The 27,942-nt window shown below is 35.4% G+C and overlaps 1 protein-coding gene across 8 annotated transcripts in view; it reads right to left on the bottom strand.

Moving 5' to 3' along the window:
* Window positions 1–27,942, bottom strand: part of LOC145249656 (E3 ubiquitin-protein ligase rfwd3.S-like) — a 159,857-nt gene that overhangs the window by 34,946 nt on the left and 96,969 nt on the right. For all 8 annotated transcript variants that reach the window (XM_080111432.1, XM_080111431.1, XM_080111435.1 and 5 more), the window contains 4 exons: window positions 26,063–26,164; window positions 20,127–20,290; window positions 4,625–4,828; window positions 325–419 (listed from right to left, as the gene is read on the bottom strand). In XM_080111432.1, coding sequence (XP_079967558.1) covers window positions 325–419; window positions 4,625–4,828; window positions 20,127–20,290; window positions 26,063–26,164 — 565 coding nt within the window. The remainder of the gene's footprint in view (window positions 1–324; window positions 420–4,624; window positions 4,829–20,126; window positions 20,291–26,062; window positions 26,165–27,942) is intronic.

Raw genomic sequence — 27,942 nt, 5'->3', positions numbered from 1 at the left:
TGAAATTATATTGAAATGTTTTACCAGAAAATTATCAAGACCTGAAGGCTACTCGAGGATAAGAATTAATGCGTGTAAAGTGGTCAGTGAGACAACAGCGAAATGATTAGCAGTGGGGAAAATAGGGAAAAAATGTGATTATTTAAAAGGATGCCTCAAGAACTTGTTTAAACTGGACTTGAAAACAACCCGTTGTAGTCAGCTAAAAAGCAGTTCAGCAAAACAGAGTTCCATAGGTGGGAAGTTTTAGGAAAAAAAGTTTTGCGTTTAGATAGAAGTAGTGTGGAAAATTATTATGTAAAAAGTGAAAAAACTTGGAATTACCATCCAGGGGAAGAAAATGTGTTTTGTAATCATTGCCAGAAATTTTCTCATAGAAACTAACTTGGTTCAGTTGTCCAACCAATAAACCACCAGGCCTGAAATTAAAATAATCAGCAGTCATTAATCACAAAACTTAATTTGAAAACATTTGGAAGATAAAATTAATTTTTGACTTAAACATAGTAAACACCTACTAGATTGAAGAAAAAAAAATGCAGCATTTTATGAAACATTGTCAATTTTAATTGATTTTATGAAACATTGTCAATTTTAATTGATTTTATGAAACATTGTCAATTTTAATTGATTTTATGAAACATTGTCAATTTTAATTGATTTTATGAAACATTGTCAATTTTAATTGATTTTATGAAACATTGTCAATTTTAATTGATTTTATGAAACATTGTCAATTTTAATTGATTTTATGAAACATTGTCAATTTTAATTGATTTTATGAAACATTGTCAATTTTAATTGATTTTATCAGGTTGAATGAATTTTTTTTCCATTCATAGCTGAAGAATTGCCACTTTAACCAAACCTTAAAAACTTGCAAGTTAAATGGTTAATTTTGAAACATTATTTTAAAATAAATTTGTGCAACATTATTTTAACACAGTGCAGAGTTTTTCCTCAATATTAGATATTCAGGTGGGCATCAAAAAACTATCCAATTATATGTACAAAAAAATGACAAAACATTGTTTCCTTTTTGAAAAGAGAAAATGAAAATCTAAAAGTTTCTTTGGAATTATTTGGATTATTCAGACTATTGTTCTCATTCTGTTAAGTGTATCTTGTCAAACTCGGGAGTCAGCAGGGAATTTAGAACAAAATCTTTTTATTTAATCCATGGGGGTAGCATGCTCTTGTTCCATCAGTCATGACTTGGTAGAAATTTTAAGTAATTTGCAACTGAATTTTTCAGCGTCACCTGCATGATGATTGAACCTTCAACTGCGAAAAGAATATAACTTACAACTAAATTTTATCAAGTATGATATTCACTATGCTATGTGTCCTTACTCTCAATTTTATTATGAATTTTGGAAGTCTTGAACGTATTCTTGTTTTTAGGTGTGCAACCAACGTACATCACTACTTATATTACTAAAGTAGTTGGAACCATCTAAATATGAATTATCAAACTTCATCAAAAAATTTAGAAACATAAAAGTTTCTTTTTTTTTTCAAAGTCAAAAATTATAAGGTTGGTGCAAAAATATTGTCATTTTTTTACATTCAACCTCAAGAGATCATAACTCCTTTCTTAATAAACTTTATTAATCGAAATAAGAACCATTAGAATCAACACATTTTTGCCAACGAGAAACAAGTTTATTTATTCCATTAGTATAGAAATCCGGAGTTCTGAAAGCGATGAAGTCATTAAAGGCTGATTCGCCATCATCTCGGCTTTTGAAGCATTTTTCGCACAGGAAGTTGTCGAGATGATTGAAAAAGTGATAATTGGTGGGCGAGAGGTACGATGAATATGGCGGCTCGTAGCCCAATTCGTTTTTGTTTCTGCAGGGTCAGTTGAGCGAGCGTTGTCATGGAGGAGAATTGGTTCCTTCTTCATACTGACCTGACCAATCTCGGGCACATACGTTGGAACTTCTGGTGCATTTCACCATTTTGTCAGCACTACTTCTCCGCCATAATCGTTTTACCTGGATTCAAAAAGCTGTGATAGATGAGACCGGCCGCAGACCACCAAACTATCACTATAACTTTTTTTGGGTGCAATTTCGGCTTGGGGAAATGTTATAGAGCTTCTCCACCATCCAACCACTGTGCCGAACTGGTTGTCGTAGAGGATTCACTTCTCATCACATGTTATAATCCGCTCGAGAAATGGGTTGTTTTTGTTGTGCAGAAGAAGCATAAAAAACACCTCAAAACGTTGATTTTTTTTATTTATTATTGTTCAATTCATGCGGCATCCATTTATCCAACTTTTTTGATTTCCCTATTTGATTTAAATGGCGAACAACTGTTGAATGGTCGATCTCAAGTTGAACAGCAACTTCTTGTGTGGTTTTGTGAGGATCGGCTTCAATGCTTCTAATGTTTGTTATCAACCGCAATCGGCTAGCCGCGACATCTTCATCTCCGAGGCTCCTGTCACCATTGCAAAATTTCTTAAACCACCATTGTACCACACATTTCGTCAGTGGTTTCTGGGCCAAATGCATCATTGATATCACAAGCTGTCTCAGCAGCTTTTTAGCCTTGTTTGAACTGGAACAAGAAAATTGTGCAGATTTAAATTTTGTCCATGCTGTCTAAAAGCCTGCAAAAGAATGAATGAAGAGATTGAGAATGGTAACGAATAACACAATTCAATAGAGTGAAAAACGCTCTTCAAAATAATATATAACATGGCTACATATATCAATGAATTAATTCAAAAATCATATATAAAAGTAACATGTGAGAAAACGATATTATTTTTTGCACCAAACTAATATATTTAAGAACTTTTACTAAAAGATAAATGAAATTATATATTGTAAAAGGGGTTTAAAACTGACTTCAATAAAGCCATCAAAGATAAATTTCACTGATTTAAATGAAAATAATCAACTTGTTGCCTCATCATATAAAATAATGCAGCTCATAGATCATTGGATTTTTCTTTGTCTTTTTTTCTTTCTCTTTGTTCATAACACCAAGTTCAAAAAATTAATCTCTTCGTCAAGTTTTTACTTTGCACTCCCGGGAGAAAACTTCTTTCTTTTTTTTTTAACTCAATGAAAATTTGCGCCTGAAAAATAATGCTCATTTGCATAAATGAATTATTGTGATCACACAAAAATAACAAGATTCTATCTTATAAGATGAAGGCTCTGAGTTTAATCTCTGATGGACAACACACGGCTTTTTCCCTCTGTGAACCAGCATGATGGCTATTAAGCCTTTCATCTCTTAATCACATGATACAAGGTGGTGGTGGCAGCCTTTAGATTCATGTATTTTGTTGAAGTAGAACATGCACCCTATTTTGTGCTTCTGAATCATCTGACAAAGTTTCCGTTCCCCGAATCAACTGCCTCCCAGGGACAAAAGTACAGAGTAAATTTTAAAATTCACAAGAACTTAGTACCAAATTCTTGAATTTGTTTTTTCATAACATGGCATTTTTAGTATTGTTACACACCTGAATTCTAAGAAAATATTTGTTATTCTTCACAGTTTTTCTTGTTTATGTGTTGCCAACAACATTCTTGACCAAGTTGAGTCAATACCAAAGTCTTTCAAATCTTTTAAACATAGTATGAGCATAGAATGATTGACAGTGTGGTTCTCATGACATCGAATTACATATCAGGACATGGCACAGAGTGACTTCCATGACACAAGAGCACACCGTATAGAAGAAAAAAACAAAATTATTATACATTATATAATTTTGTTTTTTCCTTTTTCATAATGTTGGATTTTTTCATAATTTTCATCATATCAATAAATAAAAACAAAAAATAATAGAAAAATGGATACAAATAATTCTAAACATTTTACAATTACAAAAATCGTTTTCAAATCAATAACTTAAATTTATTGAATTAACAGCAAGAAAATCTGAATCAATCCATAAGTAGTAAGTTGAAGAATAATCATTTATTTCAGTTTTGGAGGATTATTTTAAAAACATTCTTTCAAAATTCATAACATTCTGATTATTTTGTTTCGTTTTTGTGTTAGTGTGAAGATAAGTAGTTTCTGAATTGACTTTTGAATTTTAATAATTTAGGAATGTCAATATTTTTTGATTTTTGTCTGTTTAACAACATTTAAAAAAAAATGTAAATACAAATTTACAGTATGGATCTATCTAGGATAGTCTAGTAAACTTATAAAAAGTAGCAAGAGCTATAAAGTTGTAGATCCAGTCTAAAGCTATAAAGTTGTAGATCCAGTCTAAAGCTATAAAGTTGTAGATCCAGTCTAAAGCTATAAAGTTGTAGATCCAGTCTAAAGCTATAAAGTTGTAGATCCAGTCTCCTCTAAAGTGAAAGTACATTACAAAAAGTACTTGGATAAGCATATTTCATTTTAATCAAACAGAGGAACAATAGTAGCATTTGATCTGCATTTGTGCTGGACATTTATAAACAAAAAACAAACATGTAATATGGTGTTATTGGATAAGAGTATAAATATATTCATCACCAGGTTTATGTCGATGTCTGTTAGTAAATATAATAGTATTCATCTAAGAAAAACAGCATAAAGAAAAATAAACCAGTGTCTCTTTGTAGTTGGCAAAATCGAAATAATGAAAAAGAACAACCTAAAATGGGCGTTTGGACAGGCTGGAATGTATTGAAGCGAAGCAACAGGGGACCGGCTTCCTTCCATATTCAATTGGCGAACATAAGAATCAGTCTTGCGTACATCATATTCTTGCACCAAACCATTTTGAAGACCAACGTAAAAGTAATTGTGGTCATCTGTATTCCATACACAACTCCAAGCACCAAATGGTAAATTGTAACTGGAAAATAAAAATGATTAATGAAAATTAAAATGGCTTTATTTTTATTGCTATTAATAAATGTCTAAATATATATTGTCTGGTTGGCAATTCATGTTCAAGCATAACTCTTTAAATGAACTTTTAAGAAAATATTATAATAAACAATTTTAATATTCTATTAATATAATAACTGTAAAATGCTTTTTAATCTTAATGGGGGTTTGAGACGAATGGATTTGCCAATCATTTTTATAACCAACGGCTGTGCTAAACAACCAATGAAAACGTTTCAAAATTATTATAAAAATTGTAGAATTTTGGATTCAATCAGTTCGCCGTTAACTACGGCACGGACCGATTTTGATTCTTGGCCGCCATCTTGGTTACTGATTTGAACTACGCCGCCATCTTTGTTCAACACAATGTCTCAAAACTTAACAGGTTATGCGCCCAGCCACCGTCTTTTCTTTGACGGATCGGAATCTAAATTCAAATTGTGGCAGGTAAAATTTCTGGGATATTTAAGGATTCGAAAACTACACAAAGTCATACAATCTCCAACAGAGAATCCAAACGACCCCAAATTTCTCGAAAAGAACGCAACTGTTTTTGCAGAACTGATTCAGTGTTTAGACGATAGAAGTCTGTTTCTGATTATAAGAGACGCATTATATGATGGAAGGAAAGTATTGAACATATTACGAGAACATTATTTACCAAAAGGGAAACCGAAAATAATATCCCTATATACAAAATTAACGTCTCTGAAACGTAACGAGGATGAAACGATTACTGACTACATTATAAGGGCAGAAACAACTGCCAATGCCTTAAAACTCTCAGGTGAAATAATAAGTGATAGCTTGTTGATATCAATGATCCTCAAGGGACTTCCAGCCGATTTTAAACCGTTTACAACTGTTATAACTCAGAAAGACAAACCCATAAATTTCAGCGAATTTAAAGTGGCATTGCACAGTTACGAAGAGACTAATCATATGCTCATGGACAATAATAACTCCAGCAATATTATGAAGTTCAAAAATGCTTCTCGAAAGCAGACACCACCAAATTATGCACCTCACCGCAACGTATTCTCCAAACGTAATTTTCCCAAGAAAAAGAAAAAAATTATCTGCTATAATTGTGGAAGACCCGACCACAAAAGTTTCCATCCAATGTCGCTATAAACGCTCTAAAATGGACTCCATAAAAAACATAGAGAACTTTGAGGAAGAACATACATTTCTATTCACAGGTAACTTTGACAATACCACAAACGGTAAAAATTTCCTTGTAGACTGTGGTGCTACAGCGCATGTTATCACCAAGGAATCTGATTTTATCAATTTTGATTCAAACTTTAATCCTCAAAGTCATTTTGTCGAACTTGCCAATGGTAGTCAAATAAATGATATAGTCTTGAAAAGAGGTGATGCTAAAATATACCTAAAAAATAATAAAGGCGAAATCTGTAACTGTAATCTAAAAAATGCTCTGTTCATACCTACATTTAAGCAAGACATATTTTCCGTACAGGCTGCAATTAAACAAGGCCAAAATACATCAAAATTGATATACCCGAATGGACATTAAAGAAAATGGCCGACTATATTATTTAAAAAGTATGGTTCCCTCAAAAACTGCCTGTCACGACTTGGAAACCTGGTATAAAATTCTAGGACACTGCAATACAGCTGATATTAAAAAATTACCAAATGTAGTCGAAGGCATGAAAATAATACCTTCAGACGATCTCCCAAATTGTGATGTGTGCACAGGGGAAAATGACAAAAGATATAAACCGAACGCCAGACAAAAAAGCTACGAAAATTCTCTCACTTGTGCATTGTGACTTAGCAGGTCCGATCAGCCCGATTGGGAGAAATAATCTAAGGTACGTTTTGAACTTTATTGGTGATTTTTCCGGTTTAATTATGGTTTATTTTCTAAAAAACAAATCTGACACTCTCCTCGTCACTAAGAAATATTTAGCTGATGTTGCCCCGTACGGTTCAGTAAAATGTATTTCCTCAGACAATGGGACTGATACTAGTAAAGACTTTGAACTTCTATTAATTAACAACTGTATTAAACACAAGAAATCAGCGCCGTATTCCCCCTTCCAAAATGGAACCGCTGAAAGGGCATGGCGAACCCTTTTTGAGATGACAAGATGCCCATATCAAATCGAAATTATCGCATAGTTTATAGGCATACGCTTTAATGGCAGCAGCATATATCAGAAATAGATCGTTCAATAAGAGGCTAGGAAAAATGCTGTATGAAGCGTTTTGCAGTGTAAAACCTAAAATGAACAGAATGCGTCTATTTGGTTCTGATTGTTTTGCATTTATAGAAAACACCAGTAAATTAAATACTAAAAGTGAAAAAGGTACTTTCGTAGGTTACAATAAAAATAGCCCGGCATACTTAATCTACTTCCCAACTCAAAATGCCATAAAAAGGGTTAGAAGTGTAAAATTCAATGATACATTAACTTTAAAAAATGGTGATCCAGTGGATGAAAAACGTGAAATATTACTTAGCATTAATCACAATGAAAATATTAATAACGACGACAATTACAGTAGAACTTCTGACAAAAATATTAACCAGACACGTCGATACCCAATAAGGGAGCGAAAAAGGCCAGACTTTTTACAAATTGAAAAGATACAAGATTACGGCGTGGATTACTGTTATTCGTTGAACAGCGCACCGGAAAGTTATAATGAGGCGATTAATTCAGAAAATCACCAAGAATGGGAACAAGCTATGATATCCGAATTGAAAGCATTATCTGAAAATAACACATATGAAATAGTGGCAAAACCAACAGATAAAAATATAATTTCTTCACGCTGGGTTTTTTTCCAAAAAAAATCACAGCTTCTGGCAGTGAAACTTTTAAAGCAAGATTTGTGGCAAAAGGTTATTCACAAATTTCTGGAGTGGAATATTTTGCAACATTTTCACCAGCGACAAATTTAACGACGATTAGAATTTTATTACAAATTACCGCTCAATACAATTTAAAAATACATCAAATGGATGTAAAAAATGCTTATTTAAATGCTCTGATTGACTGTGAAATCTACATTTACCCTCCAGAGGGATTTAAAATGAAAAATAAAAATTGTGTGCGGAAATTAAATAAATCGTTATATGGACTAAAACAAAGTACACACAATTGGAATTTAACACTCCATAATTATTTAATAGAACAGGAATTCAAACAATGTCCCGTAGACACGTGCATGTATACCAAAAATATAGGTAATAAATTGTTGATTTTAGATTTTTGGGTTGACAATATATTACTCGCCTCAAACTGTGATAACACTTTAAGAGATGTTAAAAATGAATTAAATAAAAAATTTAAAATGGCCGATCTTGGACGACTGTCATGGTTCCTCGGTATAAAATTTACCTGTGAAAATGAAACTATAACTATGAACCAATCACGATACATTGAAAAAATTCTGCTCAAGTTCGGAATTCAAGATTGTAAGCCGCGTTCAACTCCCGTCGAAATGGACATAAATAAAAATATAGGGACAGAAACAAAATCCATAGATAATTGAATATACAGGGAAATGGTAGGGAGCCTCATCAACTTGATGACCGCAACAAGGCCTGACATATGTTACACTGTAACAAAGCTATCTCAAAACTTAGCGAAACCGACAATTAAAGACCTTAATCATGCAAAACAAATCCTTCGTTACCTAAAAGGAACCAAGGAACAATCTTTAAGATTTAAAAAATCCACATATCCTCTAAATTTAGAAGGATTTTCGGATTCAGATTGGGCTAACTCTGAGGATAGAAAGAGTATAGCGGGGTATTGTTTTAGACTGTCAAAGACTGGGCCTATGATCTCTTGGAAAACTAAAAAGCAACAAATTGTTGCCCTTTCTACTTGTGAAGCAGAATATGTGGCTCTTACTCATTCCGCGCAGGAGGCTATTTTTCTGAACACCCTTCTAAAATCTATTTTAAAACCAGATCTAAGTAAAAAATCTATAGTAATTTATTGTGATAATCAGAGCAGTATCTTATTAGGAAATAATTCTATGATTCATCAAAGGTCAAAGCATATTGATATCAGATATCATTTTATAAGGGATGAAATAAGTAAAAAAATCTATTACCCTTACTTATGTGACGTCTGAAAATAATATAGCAGACATTTTCACTAAACCTATAAAAAGAATAAAATTAAGACATTTTATAAGCAAACTTTTTGGAATCTAATTATGAATAAATCTCTTTTCAGAAACCCAAAAGGAGAAGCATGAACAGTCAAAATCATACACACAAAAAAAGGCTTCTTTTTGCACACATTATACCAATATATTAATAATTCTTTTTGACCAATGAGAATAAAGACAAATTCCTCCAAAACCAGAAGAAAAAAAAAAAAAAAAAAAAAAAAAAAACAATTATTTTATTGGTTTATTTTTCTTTGTTCATTTATTTTTTTTATTTATTTATTTATTTTTCTTTCCTTTTCTCAAGTGAAACCAAAATTGAATCTGAAAGGATTTTTCCATTATATCAAAAAAGGGTGTGTGTAAAATGTTTTTGACTCCTAATGGGGGTATGAGACGAATGGATTCGCTAATCATTTTTATAACCAATGGCTGTGCTAAACAACCAACGAAAACATTTCAAAATTATTATAAAAATTGTTGAATTTTGGATTCAATCAGTTCGCCGTTAACTACGGCACGGACCGCATTTGATTCTTGGCCACCATCTTGGTTACTGATCTGAACTACACTGCCATCTTTGTTCAACACAATGTCTCAAAATAGTAATACACACGGACGAAAAAAACGCTTTGGATAATTAGAGATTTCAAGGTAGTTCTACTAAAACAGCCATATTTTTCAAACCAAAGCACTTGAAGTCTAGCTAAAGTTAATACATACTTCTTAACCAGATTTTTAAACAAGTTAAAAATAACCAGACTTTTTCAATTTGATAAAAGTTCCATTATAACATATTTATTATGGGGTGGAGCTGGAACAGTTTAACATCCCAGCTCGACCTAGATAAAGACAAAAAGTATCCATGCATTAACATGGGAGGGGAGACTATCTTCAAGTACTATCCTAAGCCGTGAATGGGGCAACAGACTTATACTAAGTAGATATGTCCCTCAGGGATCCATCCTGGGCCCAACTCTTTTCCTGATCTACATTAATGATCTTCCAAATCATATCCTTACATCATTTGTAGACATTTATGCTGACGACACTACCATTTATGGTACCACATCTAAGACAGTAAACGACCAAGTTCTCTCCAATTCTCTCTCCTCTGATCTTGAGCACGTAGTACAATGGGGAAAGAAGTGGCTGGTTACTTTTAATGCATCTAAAACCAAGCTTCTCTCTTTACATCATCAACATTCTAATCCACATTTGTCATCAATTGAAATGAATGGCTCTCGTCTTCAGGAGGCCTCAAGTTTTGACAAGCTTCTGGGCTTGACCATTACTCCTGATCTTAAATGGAACACGTATATCAAATCTGTTGCCAAGGCCGCTGGAAAAATGGTGGGATCTTTCTATCGATCCAGTAGATATCTCACTGCTGATGCTATTCTCTACCTATATAAGAGCCAGGTACGTCCAAGGATGGAATACTGTTGCCACATCTGGGCAGGAGCTGCGAGAAAGGACTTGTCCTGCCTTGATAGAGTTCAAAATAGACTTCGTAGCCTCGTAGGAGATGTCCTTTTCTCCTCCTTGCAACCTCTATCTCACAGAAGAGATGTTGCGAGTTTGTCTCTGATGTATCGTTATTTTCATGGAAAGTATTCAACTGAGCTTCAATCTATGGTCCCCCCTCGCCAAACTTTCACAAGAAACACTCGTCTAGCTGTAAACACTATCAATAATTTCCCCCACTCTTTATCTGTGCCTAAACCTAAACGTAGATTCCATGAACAAAGCTTCTTTCTTAGAACTGCACGCCTGTGGAATTGTCTTCCGTTTTCCTGCTTTCCGGCTGACTACAATATGGTTGTGTTCAAGTCTAAAGTAAATAAGTTCTTGATGAGCCGTTCCATATAAGTTATTAAATTTACCAAATTTTCATTACTAATGATTACTATATTGACCAATTTCTACTGTACACTCTTTAACCCTTATCCTTGAGTGACCTCTGGGCCTTGATAATGTGGTGATGCCTATGTAAAAAAAAAAAAAAAAAAAAAAAAAAAAAAAGATATTAATAAGTCCTTCTTAATTTTATTTTAGTTTATTTTTTTTTTTTTTCAATGGAGAGTAGATAATGCATGTGGATGTGTTATCGGCAGCTCCAGTAACTCTCGCTTCTCCTTTTTTGTCCTTCAGTCCTCATTTCCAATGAGTGATTTTTCTGACAAAGAGTGAAGAAAAAGCTGCTTTCTAGGTTGGTAGTACTTTGTAAAGAATAGTCTGAGATGTCGGAAAATTTCTGTTTCTATGTCTATCCTTGTGATCATGTCACTAGTGCTGGAGGTAAACGTTTCATCTGGGCTGACGTTACCCGCGTGATAGTCAGGGACCCGAACCTTGGATTAACCACTAAGGAGGCTGTCCTATCAGCAGGTGCAAAGTATCGGGGCTGCTGTATTGCCATTTGGTGAATGGATTCTGGACCATAGAGTAGTTTCTGGTAGGGCCTCTCGATGCCATACAAGTGGGTAATTGCTATGGCTTTACCTTATCATGTGCCACAAAAAAAAAAAAAATCTTGTCTTTTTCTCTCTTAAATAAGAGAGAAAAAGACAAGATTTTTCTGTCCTGCTCCAACCAAGTCTACCGACCTGCTCCACAAACCCCAAAACCTCAATCATGACAAATCTCCAAAAAAGAAACACAAATAACCTAGAACCTCATCCACCAACGTAGACCCCTACTACTAGGTCTCCTTCTCCAACGTCAGGGGTCTACGTTACAACTTTCCAGAGGTTGAAACACAATTACAGGAGACGAAACCGGACATACTCTTTCTAAATGAAACTGGCATAGGGCCAACCACTTCTCTAGACGAATTCATAATTAAAGGATACTCCAACTTAACATCAACATCTGACTCCAAAGATCGCCATGGGCATGGAATATGTGCCTACATCAAAGATGGCTTTCCATGTGGTAGGGATATCTCCAGAGAAGACCCTAATTTACCTTATATGTGCTTTCGGGTTGCACTAGCTTACACCACTGCATTTATATTTGCCCTCTATTGTCCCCACAACAGTGGGGTTACTATCTTTAAGAGCAAATCTGAGAAAATTGACCACGTCCTGTCTGCTCATCCTTCGGCTAACATTCACATTTGTGGTGACTTCAATGTCCATAATGTGGAATGGCTGACCCACTCAAATAAAACCGATGACGAGGGGAGGTTTTATCATGATTTTGCCATTGCCTATGACCTCACTCAAATTGTTCACGAACCCACCCATGCGCCCGATACACCCGGTCAATATGCAAGCCTTCTAGACCTTTTCCTCACAACTTGCCCTGAGCTGTGTTCATGTTCCGTTCTATCTCCTCTTGGATCCTCTGACTACTCTGTTGTAGCAGTTAAGATAAGAATGAAATGTAATTTCAGACGTACCTCTCCACCGTACTGTATATCGATACTCTATGGCTGACTGGGGTAGCTTCCATACATTTATATCTGACCTACCTCTGCATTCCATGTTTAAAAAGGATGTGTCCTCTATAGTATCAGACCTGACCGAATGGTTAATTGTAGGTACAGACCGATTCATACCATCCAAAAAATTCCAACAAAAACCTAACAGCCAGCCATGGTTCCCTGAATGTGCTGCTGCCATCGCGTACAGAAATCACTTTTTCTATAGCTACCAACATAATGTACTGAGACTAAAGCTGCTTTCAGGACTACCAGCACCACTGTAAAAGAGTAATAAAACATGCAAGAGAGCTATATGCTCAGTCTATTAAATCCAAAGTAGCTGAGCAGTGGCTTGGTTCCCACCAGTTCTGGCAAATAGCAAACAGGATCTTGAACAGAAGCGTGCATTCTATCCCAACTATCATCAATGGACCTGAGGTCATCTCGTCAGCATCAGACAAGGCCAGACTATTTGCCAAGAACTTTGCAGCTAATTCTACCCTATGTGACAATGACCATCAACTCCCTGTATTTCCTCCTATAACAGACAACACGCTATGCAACATACAAATATCTGTGCGTGAGGTTGCCAAGCTAATCAAGAACCTTGATTCCAGTAAAGCAACTGGCCCTGACGGCATTCCAGTTATAGTGCTGAAAAAGCTCCAACCAGAACTTGCCCCCATACTTACAAAACTGTTTAAGCGTTGCCTTAAGGAGAAGTGCTTTCCAACACCCTAGCAAACATCATCAGTATGCTCTGTATTTAAGAATTCAGGTGAAAAATCATCTCCCTCTCAGTACAGACCAATAAGTCTCCTGTGTGTCATGAGTAAGTTGTTGGAATCCATATTAAATAAAGAAGTAGTCAACAGAAACAACCTTCTTAGTGACATGCAATATGGTTTCCGCTCTGCAAGATCTACAGAAGATGTGCTAACGGTTATATCACATAGGATTAGTGAATCTCTTGACAAAGGTTTCCTTTCCAGGACAATTGCTCTTGACATATCGAAGGCCTTCAGTAAGGTATGGCATAAGGGCCTACTTCACAAGATTTCTAGCTACAGTATTACTGGAAATGTTTTCTCAATCATTAAATCATTTCTCTCTGATAGGTTCATAAGAGTAGTTGTTGATGGGCAAAAATCAGAAGCCCACAGTATTAATGTTGGAGTCCCTCAGGGGTCCATCCTGGGCCCAACTCTCTTCCTGATCTACATCAATGATCTCCCAAAACACATACTTAAATCATTTGTTGACATCTATGCTGATGACCGACCATCTATGGCAACACATCAAAGGCCGTAAATGACAAAGTTCTCTCTAATTCTCTCTCCTCTGATCTTGAGCGTGTGGTACAATGAGCGAAGAGGTGGCTGGTCACTTTTAATGCATCCAAAACCAAGCTTCTATCTTTACATCATCAACGCTCTGATCCCCATCTGGCATCAATTGAAATGGATGGCTCTCGTTTTGGGAAGGCTCCATGTTTTGACAAGCTTCTGGGTTTGACCTTTACTCCTGATCTGAAATGGAACATGTACATCAAATCTGTTGCCAGGGACACTGGGAAAATGGTGGGATCCTTCTACCGCTCCAGAAGATATCTCACTACTAATGCAATTCTCTATCTTTATAAAAGCCAAGTATGTCCAAGGATGGAGTATTACTGCCACATCTGGGCAGGAGCTGCTAAAAACAGCCCATTCTGCCTTGACAGAGTACAAAATAGACTTCGTGGTTTAGTGGGGGATGCCCTTTTCTCTTCCCTACAACCTCTTTCCCACAGAAGAGACGTTGCGAGCCTGTCTTTGTTTTATCGTTATTTCCATGGCAGGTGCTCGTCTGAGCTCCAATCCCTCGTCCCCCCTCGCCAATCTTTCACGAGAAACACTCGTTTGGCTGAAACTACTGTCAATAATTTTCCTCACTATTTATCTGTGCCTAAATCCAAACGTAGATTCCATGAGCAAAGCTTCTTTCTTAGAACTGCACGCCAGTGGAACTCTCTGCCGCTTGCCTGTTTCCCACCTGACTACAACTTGGACGTCTTCAAGTCCAACATAAACTCCTGACAAACCGCCCCTTAAGTAACACACTCTATCAAAACCCCAATACTAATGATTACTACAGTACTATCTCATTGATTACTGTACACGCAATAACCCTTATCCTTGAGTGGCCTTCGGGCCTTGATAAGTGGTGAACCCCCCCCATGTAAAAAAAAAAAGTCTTCAAATTACTACTGCTTTGTTCGGAAATGAATATACTTTCAAATGAATTAATAAATATGAATGTACATTATATATTTTAAGAGTTTTAAGAAAATAAAGTGATAAAAATGTGAACGTCATAAAATGGTGTTTTCGGTAAGGTTTTATAATGACCCTCCCTGTTTTCTAAAAGCCCGTACCATGATTGTATGAAGAATTTCGTTATGAAATTTGGAAACCAATCAGAAGAGGTATTAATCTTAATACTGTCAAGTGTCCGAAATATTTTTGACAATTTCTTTTTTTTGTTGTGTTAAAAATAAGACTTTAATATGACGAGTATCGAACATTTTGAAAAAAAATTTCATCGGGCACCCACTAGTAAATAAATCATTCTTTTTACTATATTTATCAATTAAAAGTATTATTTTATGTTGAGTAGGACCGCGGTAATTGATAATAATTTAAAAGGACCTACCCGAAAAAAATGTTTATTTTTCGAGTTTGGTCAAATTAATTTAGTATTAGTAGCAGCAGTTGTAGTATTAGTCATAGCACAGTATAAACAACACGCGTTTACTTTTTATTCACGAACGAATTAAGAAAAACATGAAAATATGAATATAAATGTTCTTATATGTTTAATTAGAGCTATTTCGTCATCAGAATACCATTAGTTTAGAACTATTCAGTTTTCAGAATGTATAATAACAACAATCCCAACCAATTCGGCATTATAATTTCTCACATTTCTGGTCAAATTTAAAAACATGGTTAAAAAAATCAAAGTAAACTTTTGTAGATATATAGCTTGCATGCACTTTTATTCATTGCATTAGTTTTGAACAGCAAATTAAAACAATGTTTTACTGCGAACAGCCACAAATGTTTTTTTCAAAATCAAAAGATGTATAAAAATCTCGTTTGTATTCCATACACATAGATTTGGAAAAGTTGTTAAAAAACAAATATATAACAAATAAATGTTATCAAAGGCAAGATAAGTTACTTTTCTACCTAACTGGATATGTTTTTAGTGTTTATATTTAATGTAACATGTTTATTCAGCTCGAAAAACATAGTGTTTACCGATGTATTTGAAAATGGCGGCCGACTCTCTCTTTGAGGGGGTAAGTTTGGGAGAATGAGTTATAAATAAAAAAACCAGACAAAATACTGTTAGAAACTCGCTCAATATATGTTACCGTGACATAGGCGGATACATATTCGGTGGGTTTTTAACAGTATTTTGTTTAGTTTTTTTTATTTTTAACTCATTTTCCTAAACTTACCGTGTGAAAGAGATAGTCGGCCGCCATTTTTAACTTTCCAATAGATTGGTAAGCACTGTATGTTTTTCGAGCTTAATAAACATGTTACATTAAATAAAAACATGCTTTGCATAACATTTATTTGTTATAATTTTCTTTTCTTTATTTTTTATTTTTTGGACAACTTTTTCGTACCTCTATGGCAAGTAATACAAACACACAAATAGTGTTGACTGTTGAGCATTTCCAGAGAACAAGACAAATGTCAGTTGACACTTAAATATTTGAAGTCTTGATAATGATTTAAAAATAAATAGTAAAACAAAATACTGTTAGCAACCCACCTACTAAAGTTATGTGTGGCAAGTCTCCTCCTAAAACACTCTTTAACCCTAACAATAACATTAAGTTCGAGTGCTCCCCCCCCCACAACAAAATACCTCTGTAAGCCACATACAAGAGTCTAAAACAAACAAACAAAAAATAGATCCTTCCTTTAAGAAAAATGCACATAAAAAATAAATTGGTTAACTGTCCTAAAATGCTGGAAATGGTGAATTATTTTACATTGAATTTTTGTGAAACTAACCCCCCCCTCTAATATTGTTTTTGTTTCTATCAAGTTTTCAGTATGTTCACACATAATTTTCCTTAGCCCTACAATTAATTCAAAGTCCGAATGGCAACCCTCCCCATATTCTCATTGCATAGAAACCCTCTTAAAACCACACATGATCGTCTTAAAAAAAAAAATAAAACAAGAAGCATACAGGATTTATCTCCCATAAAAACCCCCCAGTTAACTGCCCTAAAATGCTAGAATGACCTGTAATGGGGAATTATTTTACATTAAATTCTAAAATAATTTGTTTATCTTTCATTAAAGTTTTTCATGGTATTTCATACATAACTGCCTAAAAAGGTTTTTTGGAGGGGTGGTCAGAAGGGGTTGGGTGGGGTTAAACAGAAGGTGTTAATCTACAATAATACCAAAGAAATATTGCAATATATTCATTTTTAAATGGTCCTATGTTTAGATTTAAATTTTTTGTACATAAAGCACATTACAATTCAACTATGAGTTCTCCAACTTCTTTTCTGTTTATGGATACATGGCATTTTTAAGGAATTGCAGCATATTTATGCACATTTACTGCAGATTATTTGGAAACCATGAACTTTTGAATATTTTCAGTCGCATATTCTGATTCCTTGTACAAAAATACACTTATATGGTAAATTTCATTACTTAATCTTGTGTTTTAACAAAGATATAACATTTTTACTGAAAAAGTAGTGTAAAAAATGTGACGAAACGCATATGGTCTTAAAGAGGGGAAAATATCCAAACGTGTGAGGCACAAAAATAGCCATAACTTCCTTAATTTTAATCAGATTTTAAAAATTTAAAAAGATTCTTTCTTAGCTTATCAAGCTCTTTCTATGCATACCAATATTGAAATAGTTTAAGCTATTTCAATTTTTTCATGTGTATTGCTACATAAAACTTTATAACCAAAAACCATAATTAATTCAATTAAAATGTCACAAAATTCAGATTTTAAAAAATAAAAAAGCGTACACAGACCAGCATGTATCAGTTGTTTTAAAAAAATAATATTATTTTGTAATATGTCATTAGAAGAAAAAGAAACTAATTATTTATGGGTTTCTATTATTTGAATTTTTTGAAAAACTGTTTTCATCTTACTATCATAATGTTTCAGCTGATGTAACCTGTTTCTTCAGGTACATCTTGTTGAATTCAAACATCTGTACAAAATTTCATCAGCCATAATTAAATAGAAAGGAATGAACTTATAGCTACTAGGGCATGACATAACCAGCTGATTGATTATATCAGGCGTCTCTGATCTCCTGTCTAGCCAAAGTGAAAGAATGGTTCAATTATCAGGATCCTGTTCTAAGACATCACGCATTGCCACCCACCAGTTACAGGTGAACCATTTTTTTTTTGTACTTCTCATCAAGTTGCAGTCACAAACAACATGGTTGATGATTCAAACTATAATTATTAAAGTTACATAGATGAAAAAAATACACACTTGAAGTTGTTTCATAATTTTATTAGTATAGAAATTTGCTGCTGGCTAATTAAAATATATTTTGATACATAAAGAGTAAATTTACAAAGAACTAAAATCTTATTAATACTTAAATGTCAGTTTAAACTTTGGATAATTAAGCAAGAGGAGCATATATGGGCGATATGGAACAGAGTGAAAAGTTGGCATCTCAAAAGATGATTAGAAAAAACAAGCGGAGAGAGACTAAGCAAAGAAAGGAGATATAGAGATAGATTGGATAGTATTAATTATGATGAGAGAAATAGAGAGCTGAGACTGCAAACAATGTACAAAAGAGACGAAAATAAGATTGAATGAGAGTTGCAGAAATATATATTGAATCAGGAAACAATAGAAACAAAATGATAAAATTTGAGAAGACAAAGATCCAAATGTGACATAAGCTCCTTGGGTTATAATGTGGGGAAACAAGATAGGTAACCCTTTTTCTTTTATAACTACTAGATAGGCAACAAGACCTTCCCTGTCCTCTGAATGCCCACAATCTATATCCTAGCAGAAATGATCAAGACGGATGACCCCACTTACACCCCAATCACATTATCTCTCTCTCCCTATTTGTGCCATTCCCATGAAGTAATTCTAACAAGGACTGTGTAGTGCAATATGTGCATAGACAGCGCTCAGAAAAAGACATTCAAGATATAGCCAGCATACAAAGAGGACGCCGAAAGTCTAACATCTTATCAACCGTGCTATCATGCGGATCTCTGGCATAACGAACCCCAAATGCAATGCATTCAAATCGATTCACAAAGATGAAACTACATTGCACAGTGATGCTAAAGAAATGATCTTCCGCTATACTGTGAGGAACTATCCACCACTGAAAAGCCAACAGAAATATTTACTGGAGCGGAACAATATGAATTTTGTTTTGAAGGGATGTAAAGTAAAAGATTGGACCATAGTGTTGTGCAGTTCTTGAAAAATTTTGGTATTGGAAATGTTACTTGTTTTGAACATTTTATTTTATTAGCGATAAAACACTTTGGATAATCACAGATTTCAAGGGGTTTCTACTAAAATAGTAATATTTTACAAACCAAAGCACTTTAAATCCTTAAAATACCACCGTTTTGTTTGGAAATGAACATACTTTCAAATGAATTAATAAATAATAATGTACATTATATATTTTTAGAGTTTTAAGCAAATAATCTAATAAAAATATGAACATAATAAAACAGCGTCTTTGGTAAGGTTTTGTAACCCCCCCCCTTCCCGATTTGTAAATGCTTGTACCGCGTTTGTATTAAGAATTTTGTCATGAAATTTGGAAACTAACCAGAAGAGATGTCACTTTGAATAGTTTGGGATGTCCAAAATACTTTTGACCACTCGTTTTGTTTGTTGTGTTAAAAAAAAAAAAAAAAAGACTTCAACATGATGAGTATTGAAAATTTTGAAAAATATTTTCTTTGGACACCCATTGTTAAATAAAATAATCTTTTTACTGTTTTTATCCATTAAAAGTTATAACTGTATGTTGTTTACTCTTGTGGTAGGTAGCAATTTAAAATCATGATACCTGGAAAAAAATAATTTTCAGTCTGAGTGTAGACTGTCCACTAGTATTATTAATAACATTATTAGCAGCAGCAGCGATAACAAGGCTGTAAACAACAGACATTTTCTTTTGTTGATTTTTATTCCATATCAAATTTTTTTTAATTGAAAATCTAATTATAAAAAAAATTTTCTTACATCTTTAGCTATTTTGTTATCAAAGCAAAACAAATATTTAAAAAATTTGACCAGTGGTCAAATTTTTTAAATATTTGTTTTGCTTTGAACAACTGAAAATATGAAACATGATTTTTTGTGGTTAACGTATATGAGCAGTACAATCTCATTTTTTAATTTTCATCTTTTTTTTACAATATTTTCAGCAGATTATTATCAAATGGAAACTAATCTACACGATTATCAAAAAAAAAAAAAAAAAAATGCAAAATCGACATTTTAAATGTGCTCAGTTTCTAGCGAAGCTCAGAAATAAAAATGGTAGAAAAAGATATGAAATGTAATTAAAAATTTTGTCATTTATATACATGACAAGCAAGAAACTTACACTTGTACAATAGTGTTACTGATCATACTTGTTAATTTGACAGTTTTATCTAGAGAACAGCTGAGTAGCACGCCATCATGGTAGGTGGGATGGAAGCACACATTTCGAATTGCTTTAGAATGCAATGTCACGTATTCAGTTGTCTTTAAGTCAAGTGAACTTATCTGAAAAATAAAAATGCAAACAATTTTAAGCTAGAAATTTTAGCCAATTTTTTTTAATTTCAAGATACACTGCTATAAGTCAGTAGCATCTCAATTTGAAATAGGATTTTCATTGCTAAATGATTGAATGGATTTGTGGAAGTGATTGATTTGCACTGAGTAAATTGTATATCAGTGTATATGATTGTGAAGGCAAACAATTATTTGAAAAGTACACAAATTTATTTGTAGTTAAGTGAACATGTTTAGGGAACCTGTTAATTGTGTTTTAAGTGATTTAGGGACTCCTAAAATATTTCCTTTTATATTTCTGAATTTTTAAACGAAGATTGATAATTCATATTATTTGGATTGTTCAAACTACTGTCCTCATCTTGAGCGTTATTCTCACGTTTTAGCCAATGTAACCTTTGACCTCCAGGTGTATCTTGCCTAACAGAATTTTGAATGGAAACCTCTATTTATTTCACTAAAGGTAAAAATGCACTCATTCTGTCAACTATAAAATGGTAGAAGTCCTAAGTAATTTGCAATTGTATCTAAATAATTTAACTAAGATATTCTCCTTTCTTCTTTATTTACATTATCCATTTATGCCATTTTCCTTTCAAGCTGCTTTTACTATTACTACCTCCTCTATTTCATTACTTCCACCATCACTTTTGAACGTGTCAACCAACCATACAAGTTCTTCATAGTTTTACTATACCTACAATTTCACAGAATATATAATAGGAATAAGTATTAAAAATATATATTTTAAAATATCTTTTTTTTTTTCTTTCAGTCAGGCATTAATGTATTCACCCTATTTTCTTTCTTTCTACACTTGCCCCTGGTCACTCCTCCTGCAAATACTATTATTGGAATTTATTGTCAATTTGCGGCTTGTGATTCACTTGCTAAATTTTTCCTCAAAATAAACGCATTCTCCAATTTTGAATTCAACGTCTTCCCACATTCCTTTTGCAAAAAAAAAAAACAAACTAAAAAAAAAACAAAAAAACTGCGGGCACCATTCTAATTTTAAGAATACTTTTCAAATAGACATACTTATAAATGCGCCACCTAGTGTAGAATGTAAGCAAAAAGAGTAGACAATTTGTATTCAAATCAAATCAGGAACAACTCAAGGAAATTTAGCCGAGTTGCCCAAGAATTACTGACATAAACCTGATAACTGAATTCTTGTAAGCATTAAAAAATCTGTTTTTCTTTCAGTCATGTAATAATTTATTTACCCAATTGTTTTTCTCTACTCTTGCCCTCCTCACATTCCAAATACTATTGTTAAAATTTATTATTGGAATTTATTGTCAATTTACAACTTGTAATTCACTTGCTGAAATGTTTTAAAACACATAAATTTAGAAGACATGACTTACCTTACCTGGAAGCCAACGGTAAATATTTAATTTATTTATATTCCTTAAAAGTCATCCAAATCTACATTTAAAATAAGCAAGAAGAATTTTAAGAAATAGCTGTAGTCAATGAAGTTAAATTATTTTCAGTTTGATTGGTTTGGTTTTAAGGCATCTCAACCATTTTTTTTCTTTGGTTATTTAGTGGCGAGTTCCATAATTTGGATTTTTTTTTTTTTTGTCGTGGGTAAGATACTTTAACTTATTCAGTAAATCAAGTTAGCCTGTTTGGATTATTGGGTGATGTGAGGGTTTTTTTTGGGGGGGGGGGATTGAGTTAAAATTATATTCTTTTGTATAAATTTACTTTTTTCAGAAAGGTTAATACTTTGCTAGAATTTATTTTTTTAAAGAGGTCTTTCATATTGTTGACATTGTAATAATTTTGCCAAATATGCACGAGATTGCCACAATCCAAATGAAAGTATTTTACCGTAAAAAGTTCTTGGCATGCCAAACATTCTAGAGGGTCTTCTTTTTTTAGCAGGAAGGAGTGGGTTATGTGCATGTGTCCTATACGAATGCGAGACAAAATCACTTCCTCTCTACGTGATTTTCTGATTTTGAAAAGTTTATTATTTTGACAGTTATTCCATTGTTCTTGCCATTTCTTCGTAATGAGATTATTATTTGTTTGTAGTCAGAGTGTGGAATTTTTATATTGCTTTTATTGAGTTTTAATGCGATTGTGGCAACTATGCTGGCTTTTTCATTGCCTTGAATTCTAAAATGACTGGAGATTCAGCAGAATTTGATATTTTCGTTTTGTGAAAGAGTATGTATTTTTTGTAATAGGTTGATGAGTATCGTTTGCGTGACACTGCTGTCCGAACTTTCACTTTCTGGTTACCACTTGACGCATCTTCTCTCCACTCCAAAACGAACTTCTGCAACTTTAGCTTTTCTCTCCCCGAATCCGACTTTTCTCTTCTACAAATACAACTTCTCTGCTCGCAATCTAACTTCAGAATGCCTTCCTTCCCCAAATCACTCCTCTTTTATCTCCAATCAGGAGCATCTCATTTGCATACCTCGTGGTCACCCTGTAGGCATATAAAGAAACAGGGCAGCCATTTTTGTTTCTTTCTTCTTCATTATGAACACGAGATAAGCCACACAAAAACGTGGTCGGTCGTTCTTGTTTCTTTTTTCTTCATTTACACCACACGCCCCCCTGATCTTCGAGATCAATAGGATACTTCGTAATCCTTCATCCAAGCAGGCCGCCTCCTCTCACGTCGAGGCCTCTGGGGGACAACTTCTCGGGGGTTAACGTTTTCAGGTTCACTACAACGCGGGCCTAAGTCAGGTCGAGCAGCATCATTTGTTCTCGGTGGCCCTCGATTTCCCCTTCTTCACTGCCCTCACTGCATACCGGCAATGTCACACGACGCAGTCTAAGATATGCCGGGGAACGCCATTCACCATCACATTGTTCTTCGACTGCAATCCTGTTACGACCCCTCTTTTCCAACGAGTGGTACACTGTGCATTGGGGGGTTTCACCCACACCTCTTCACCTACTTTGATAGTGGCTTCTTCATTCTTAATTCCTGCTGTTTTGTTGCACGGATGCCGCCACTTATATGTGAAAACGGCCCTATGAGGCACAGTTGTCTCATCTTGTTTGGTCTTCGGCGAGATGTTATACCAAAACACCGCCTCTATGGGTGATACGTTGCTTTTTTCCGCAGCGGCTTTAATGGTGTGATGATTCCTCTCCACTATTCCGTTGCCACTCGGCCGATACGCTGCTCTGAAAAATTGCCTTACTCCCCACTTATTGCACACCCCTTTAAAGGCTTCTGATCGGAAAGCGGGGCCATTGTCCATTAAGAGTTCCTCAACCGGCCCTCTCTCCAAAAATATCTCCTCGATGACCCCTCCGATCGCCCATGCAGCTTCTGCCCTGATCTCTCTCCAGATGGCAAACCTTCCTGGTCCACAGTCGACCATCGACAGATACAATTTGTGGCGATAGTGTGTCACATCAATGGCCAATCGCTTCCAGTCCTCCGCAACGTGTAGCTCTCCTGCTTCGTGTCTGGACGGTCCAGGGTCAATTGATTGGCACTCTCGACAGTTCTCCACCACCTCCCTAACCTCCTCCTCTGTGGTCTCCGGGTAAACCTCTCTGGCTAGGAATAACGTTCGTTCTCGACCAAAGTGGTGCATTTCGTGTGACTCTTTGACTTCTTCCCTTGCACAGCATACCGAGGAGACCTCCTTTCCCTCCTGCAGCCAGGCCTTCTTCATGCGTGTCATCGAATCCGCCTTGTTTTTTTCTGACGGGACCAACACAACAGATACTCTCAACTGGAATTCCGCTATCAGGTCGGTGAGTGCTCCGAGTCTGCGCTTGATCAGCATTTCCGCAGCACCCCTGGTCTTAACTCTCTTATTGCCAGTTACTGCCGACCGAATCCACGACGCTACCGTTGCCGAATCGGTTTTGACTTCAATTATTTTCAATCCCCATTTCAGGGCCAGATTGATTCCTTTTATAGCGGCATCTAGTTCTGCTACGTTGATATGGGAGAAGTCGTTTTTTCTTAGCCACGCCGCATCCTCCAGTTATACCTCCTATCTCTAGTACGACGCCCAACGCCAGGTTACTGGCATCGCACCAAACCACACCCGCGTCTTCGCCGCTGACATACCATTTCCCTTTCACTGGGTCCTCATTCCTCACTCTCGCAATGACTTCTTGCAGCATGTTCATGACCTCCTTCGTCACACGGCCCTCCCAGCCATCAGTGCCTGTTTGTCGTTTAATAAAGCTGCATGCTATCCTGAGCCAGCCAGCGATAGGATAGTGCCCGACCAGCCTCCCGCAGACTGAGAAGAGTTCTCGCCTCGTCAGCTCAGATCCGACTTCGGGTATTGCATTCCCTCGTTCGAAGACAAGGCTTTCTTTTCCATCTCGCCTTAGTTTCAACCCCAGCACCGCTCCTCCATCTAGGGCCTTCGCCGGTTTTGCAGTTAACCCATACTTCTCGACATGGCTTCTTACTTTCTCTGCTGTCACCTCTGCCTCCTCCACCAGGATGTCGTCAATGTACGAACTAGTGACCTCCTCCACTGTACAGTCTTTGCTCAGCACTGTCTTCAGCATGGCAGTCATAATTTTGGGAGCTGAACTCAGCCCAAAGCCTAACCTCGTCAGACAATACACCCGCCCCTTGTACCGGACCAGTTGGTACTGCCAGAGTTTTTCATCTACATGGATCTGCAGATATGCCGATTTCAGATCGACAATCTTAGTGGCCCGCCCCATTCTTCTCCATTTCCTCATGACCTCCTCACATACGTCGATCCCCGTTCCAGTGTGGCAGGCTACGTGTCTGTTCAATTCCCTAAAATCCAGCACGGGCCTAATCTTGTTTTTGGTAGGCTGAACAACCGCCAGTAGTGGCAACACTCCTTTTTCTTCCCCTGTCCACGGTTTCAGAATTCCTTCTTTTATCCACCTCTCCACTTCTTCCTCGAATCCTTTGTTTATTTTACGAAGGTAGTGTCCTCATTCCGTCAGCCATGAACCGTCGGTTCATGCCTGACGCCATTGAACCGATAGAAGTGTTAATTTCGTATTTGTTTTATCAGCTTTTGTAAGGATAGCGCACCCACTCAGATGTTGAGACCCTTTACTGGAGAAATTAAAAATGGTGGCGAAGCTGCAAAAGATAGAAGATGTGGTCACCCTGCTGCCGCTATACTTAGAGGGGGAAGCCCTCACGATTTACCAGCAGATGCGAGATGAAGACAAGGAAGACCTTGCCTTAGTGGAGCAAAGTTAGTGGGTTATTTAAGTTTTGGTTCTTTAAAAGATTCGAGTACTGATAGGAAGTCTAAAAAAATTATAAATTTGTTGTGGGTGAGGTCAGTAATGAGGTCTGGAGCCAGGTCTGCAGCTGTGGCTTCAGCATTAAAACTTTCTGGTAATCACTTCTGTAAGGCAATGTTATTGGACGTTCCATTTAGCATTTATTTTTAAGAGGATGTTCTATTAAAGTGTTATTCTTACAATGACATCTGGGTCATTTGAAATAAAATTTCTAATCATTTATTTCCAGCCAATTTATTTATCCCTGACACAAGCAAGATTTGCTGTTTAGAAATGTTGTTGAAAAAAATATGAAAATAGATGCTTCAGCTTGTAATATACAAGTCAAATACAATCTTGGACCCCCTCCCTGAGAATTATAGAAACTTTTTTTTTTTTAAATTAAATCAAATCAAAAATAAAGCTATTGATATTGTACTTGAAAGTGTGTTGTTTTCTAATTCTTAATTTCTAAATATGATACACTATAAACCGTGAAAAATATTGTTGATAAGAATAACTTACTTTCTTAATTCCAAAACCAGGAAATAAAGCCACACTTGAAGGTTGTGAGACTGCAATTGTTCCAAGAAACTGACTGTGTGCCATCACACGACAATTGCCACCCTAAAATAAGAAAAGCAAAATTTTATTCTTTCACTTTTGTTGAGACTTTTTCCAAAATGGGTCAGTGAGATAAGAATCATCCTGAATGGTAGTAGGTGGTGCTAATTTTGATATATATTAGCAGATTAAATTTGGATATGGTATTTACAGGTTACAGATGGCTGTCTTCATTTTGGTTATTATGTTCACATTTCAGACATCAAGTTTTCCAAAGAGGAATAAATATTAGAGGATATGGTATAGTGGAGAAACAGAACAATATAGATTACAAGGCACATCCATTGTTGACAGGAAATCAATCAATTTTATTAGCAAAAAAAAAAAAAGACAGCAAAATGTAGCAAGCTATGTCTAAATGTTTGTCAAAAATGAATTTAAACCTGGATATGGTAGACATCCTTTGTGGGTGATTGTGGCGATTGCAACTACAGGTTGAAATGAAAACTCCTAAGGTAGATTGCAAGTAGGATTACACTTGTGTATTCATTTGAAGCATGAATACACCGGTGTCCTCCTGCTCTCACTTTTGAAACTCATATTGCTGCCAAGACTAAGCTTCCTTTAATAATTACAAGAAACTTTCTCAATCACTAATAGCCATGATTAATGATACATTGTTTTTTTTTATAAAGGAGGCAACACTTATCAAGTCCCAGAGGCCACTCGAGGATAAGGGTTAACAATATTGTAGTAATTGTTAGTAGTGGAAATTTGGTAAATTGGATTACTTAAGGGAACGACTCATCAAGAAATTGTTTACGTTGGACTTGAAGACGACCATATTATAGTCAGCCGGAAAGCTGGAAAATGGAAGACAGTTCCACAGGTGTGCAGTTCTAAGAAGCTTTGTTCATGGCATCTACGTTTAGGTTTAGGCACAAATAAAGATTACTTGAAAGTACTTTCTTCAAATTCTTCGGCTTAATGTTCAAAGAACATAAATTGGAACAGATACATTTAGGGCATTGCCAAGGCTGCTGCAAAGAAAGTGGGCTCTCTTTACTATGCTAGAAAGTTACTAATGCCTGAAAGTGTCCTGTACCTCTACAAGGCCACCATTCGCCCATGTATGGAGTATTGTTGTCACATTTGATTCTGGTGCATCTGCTACTAGTCTCTCACTCTTAGACAGGGTTCAAAATAGAGTTGCCAAACTAATAGGTCACTATTAGATAGGCTTCAACATCTGTCCCATTGACAAAATGTTGCATCCCTCTCCTTGTTTTATAAGTATTTAAATGATAGGTGTTCTGACGAACTACGAGACCTTGTACCCCCTTAGCGTAAATACCCCCCGACAAACCTGACAAGCAGCAAAGTCCCACCCTATACAGTAGAGATCCCCAGATGCCAGAAAGCATAATAATTTCTTTCCTTGGATTACTAGACTTTACAATTCCCTTCCGGGTCCCTGTTTCCCTGACTGTACTGACATGCAGAAGTTCAAGTGTAATATAAACAGGCATCTTGCTGCTCAACTACCAACATAATATCCCCGCAAATTATGTCCTAGATAGTAGCCACCTACATCAAAGTGGCACTGTGTCTTGTTTGGAGTGAAAATGCAATTAAAAAAAAAAAATCATTTTCAATCTTTATTTGCTTTCAATAATTTGGAGTTTTCAACAGAGTAAAACCTTTGATGTTTATCATCATTCAGTGTGAATGCAGGCACATAATACACTTTGGATTGAAATTTATACCAAATAAATTATAAATTATTCTAAGAAAAATATCCAAATTCTCATCTGTAAAATATAACAATGTTAATGACATGA

This window comes from Euprymna scolopes, chromosome 28 (genome assembly GCF_053919585.1).
Source record: "Euprymna scolopes isolate OS-2025 chromosome 28, ASM5391958v1, whole genome shotgun sequence".
NCBI classification, from domain to species: domain Eukaryota; kingdom Metazoa; phylum Mollusca; class Cephalopoda; order Sepiida; family Sepiolidae; genus Euprymna; species Euprymna scolopes.
The sequence above is the reverse complement of the archived record's forward strand: the minus strand, read 5'-3'. Positions and strand labels throughout refer to the sequence as shown.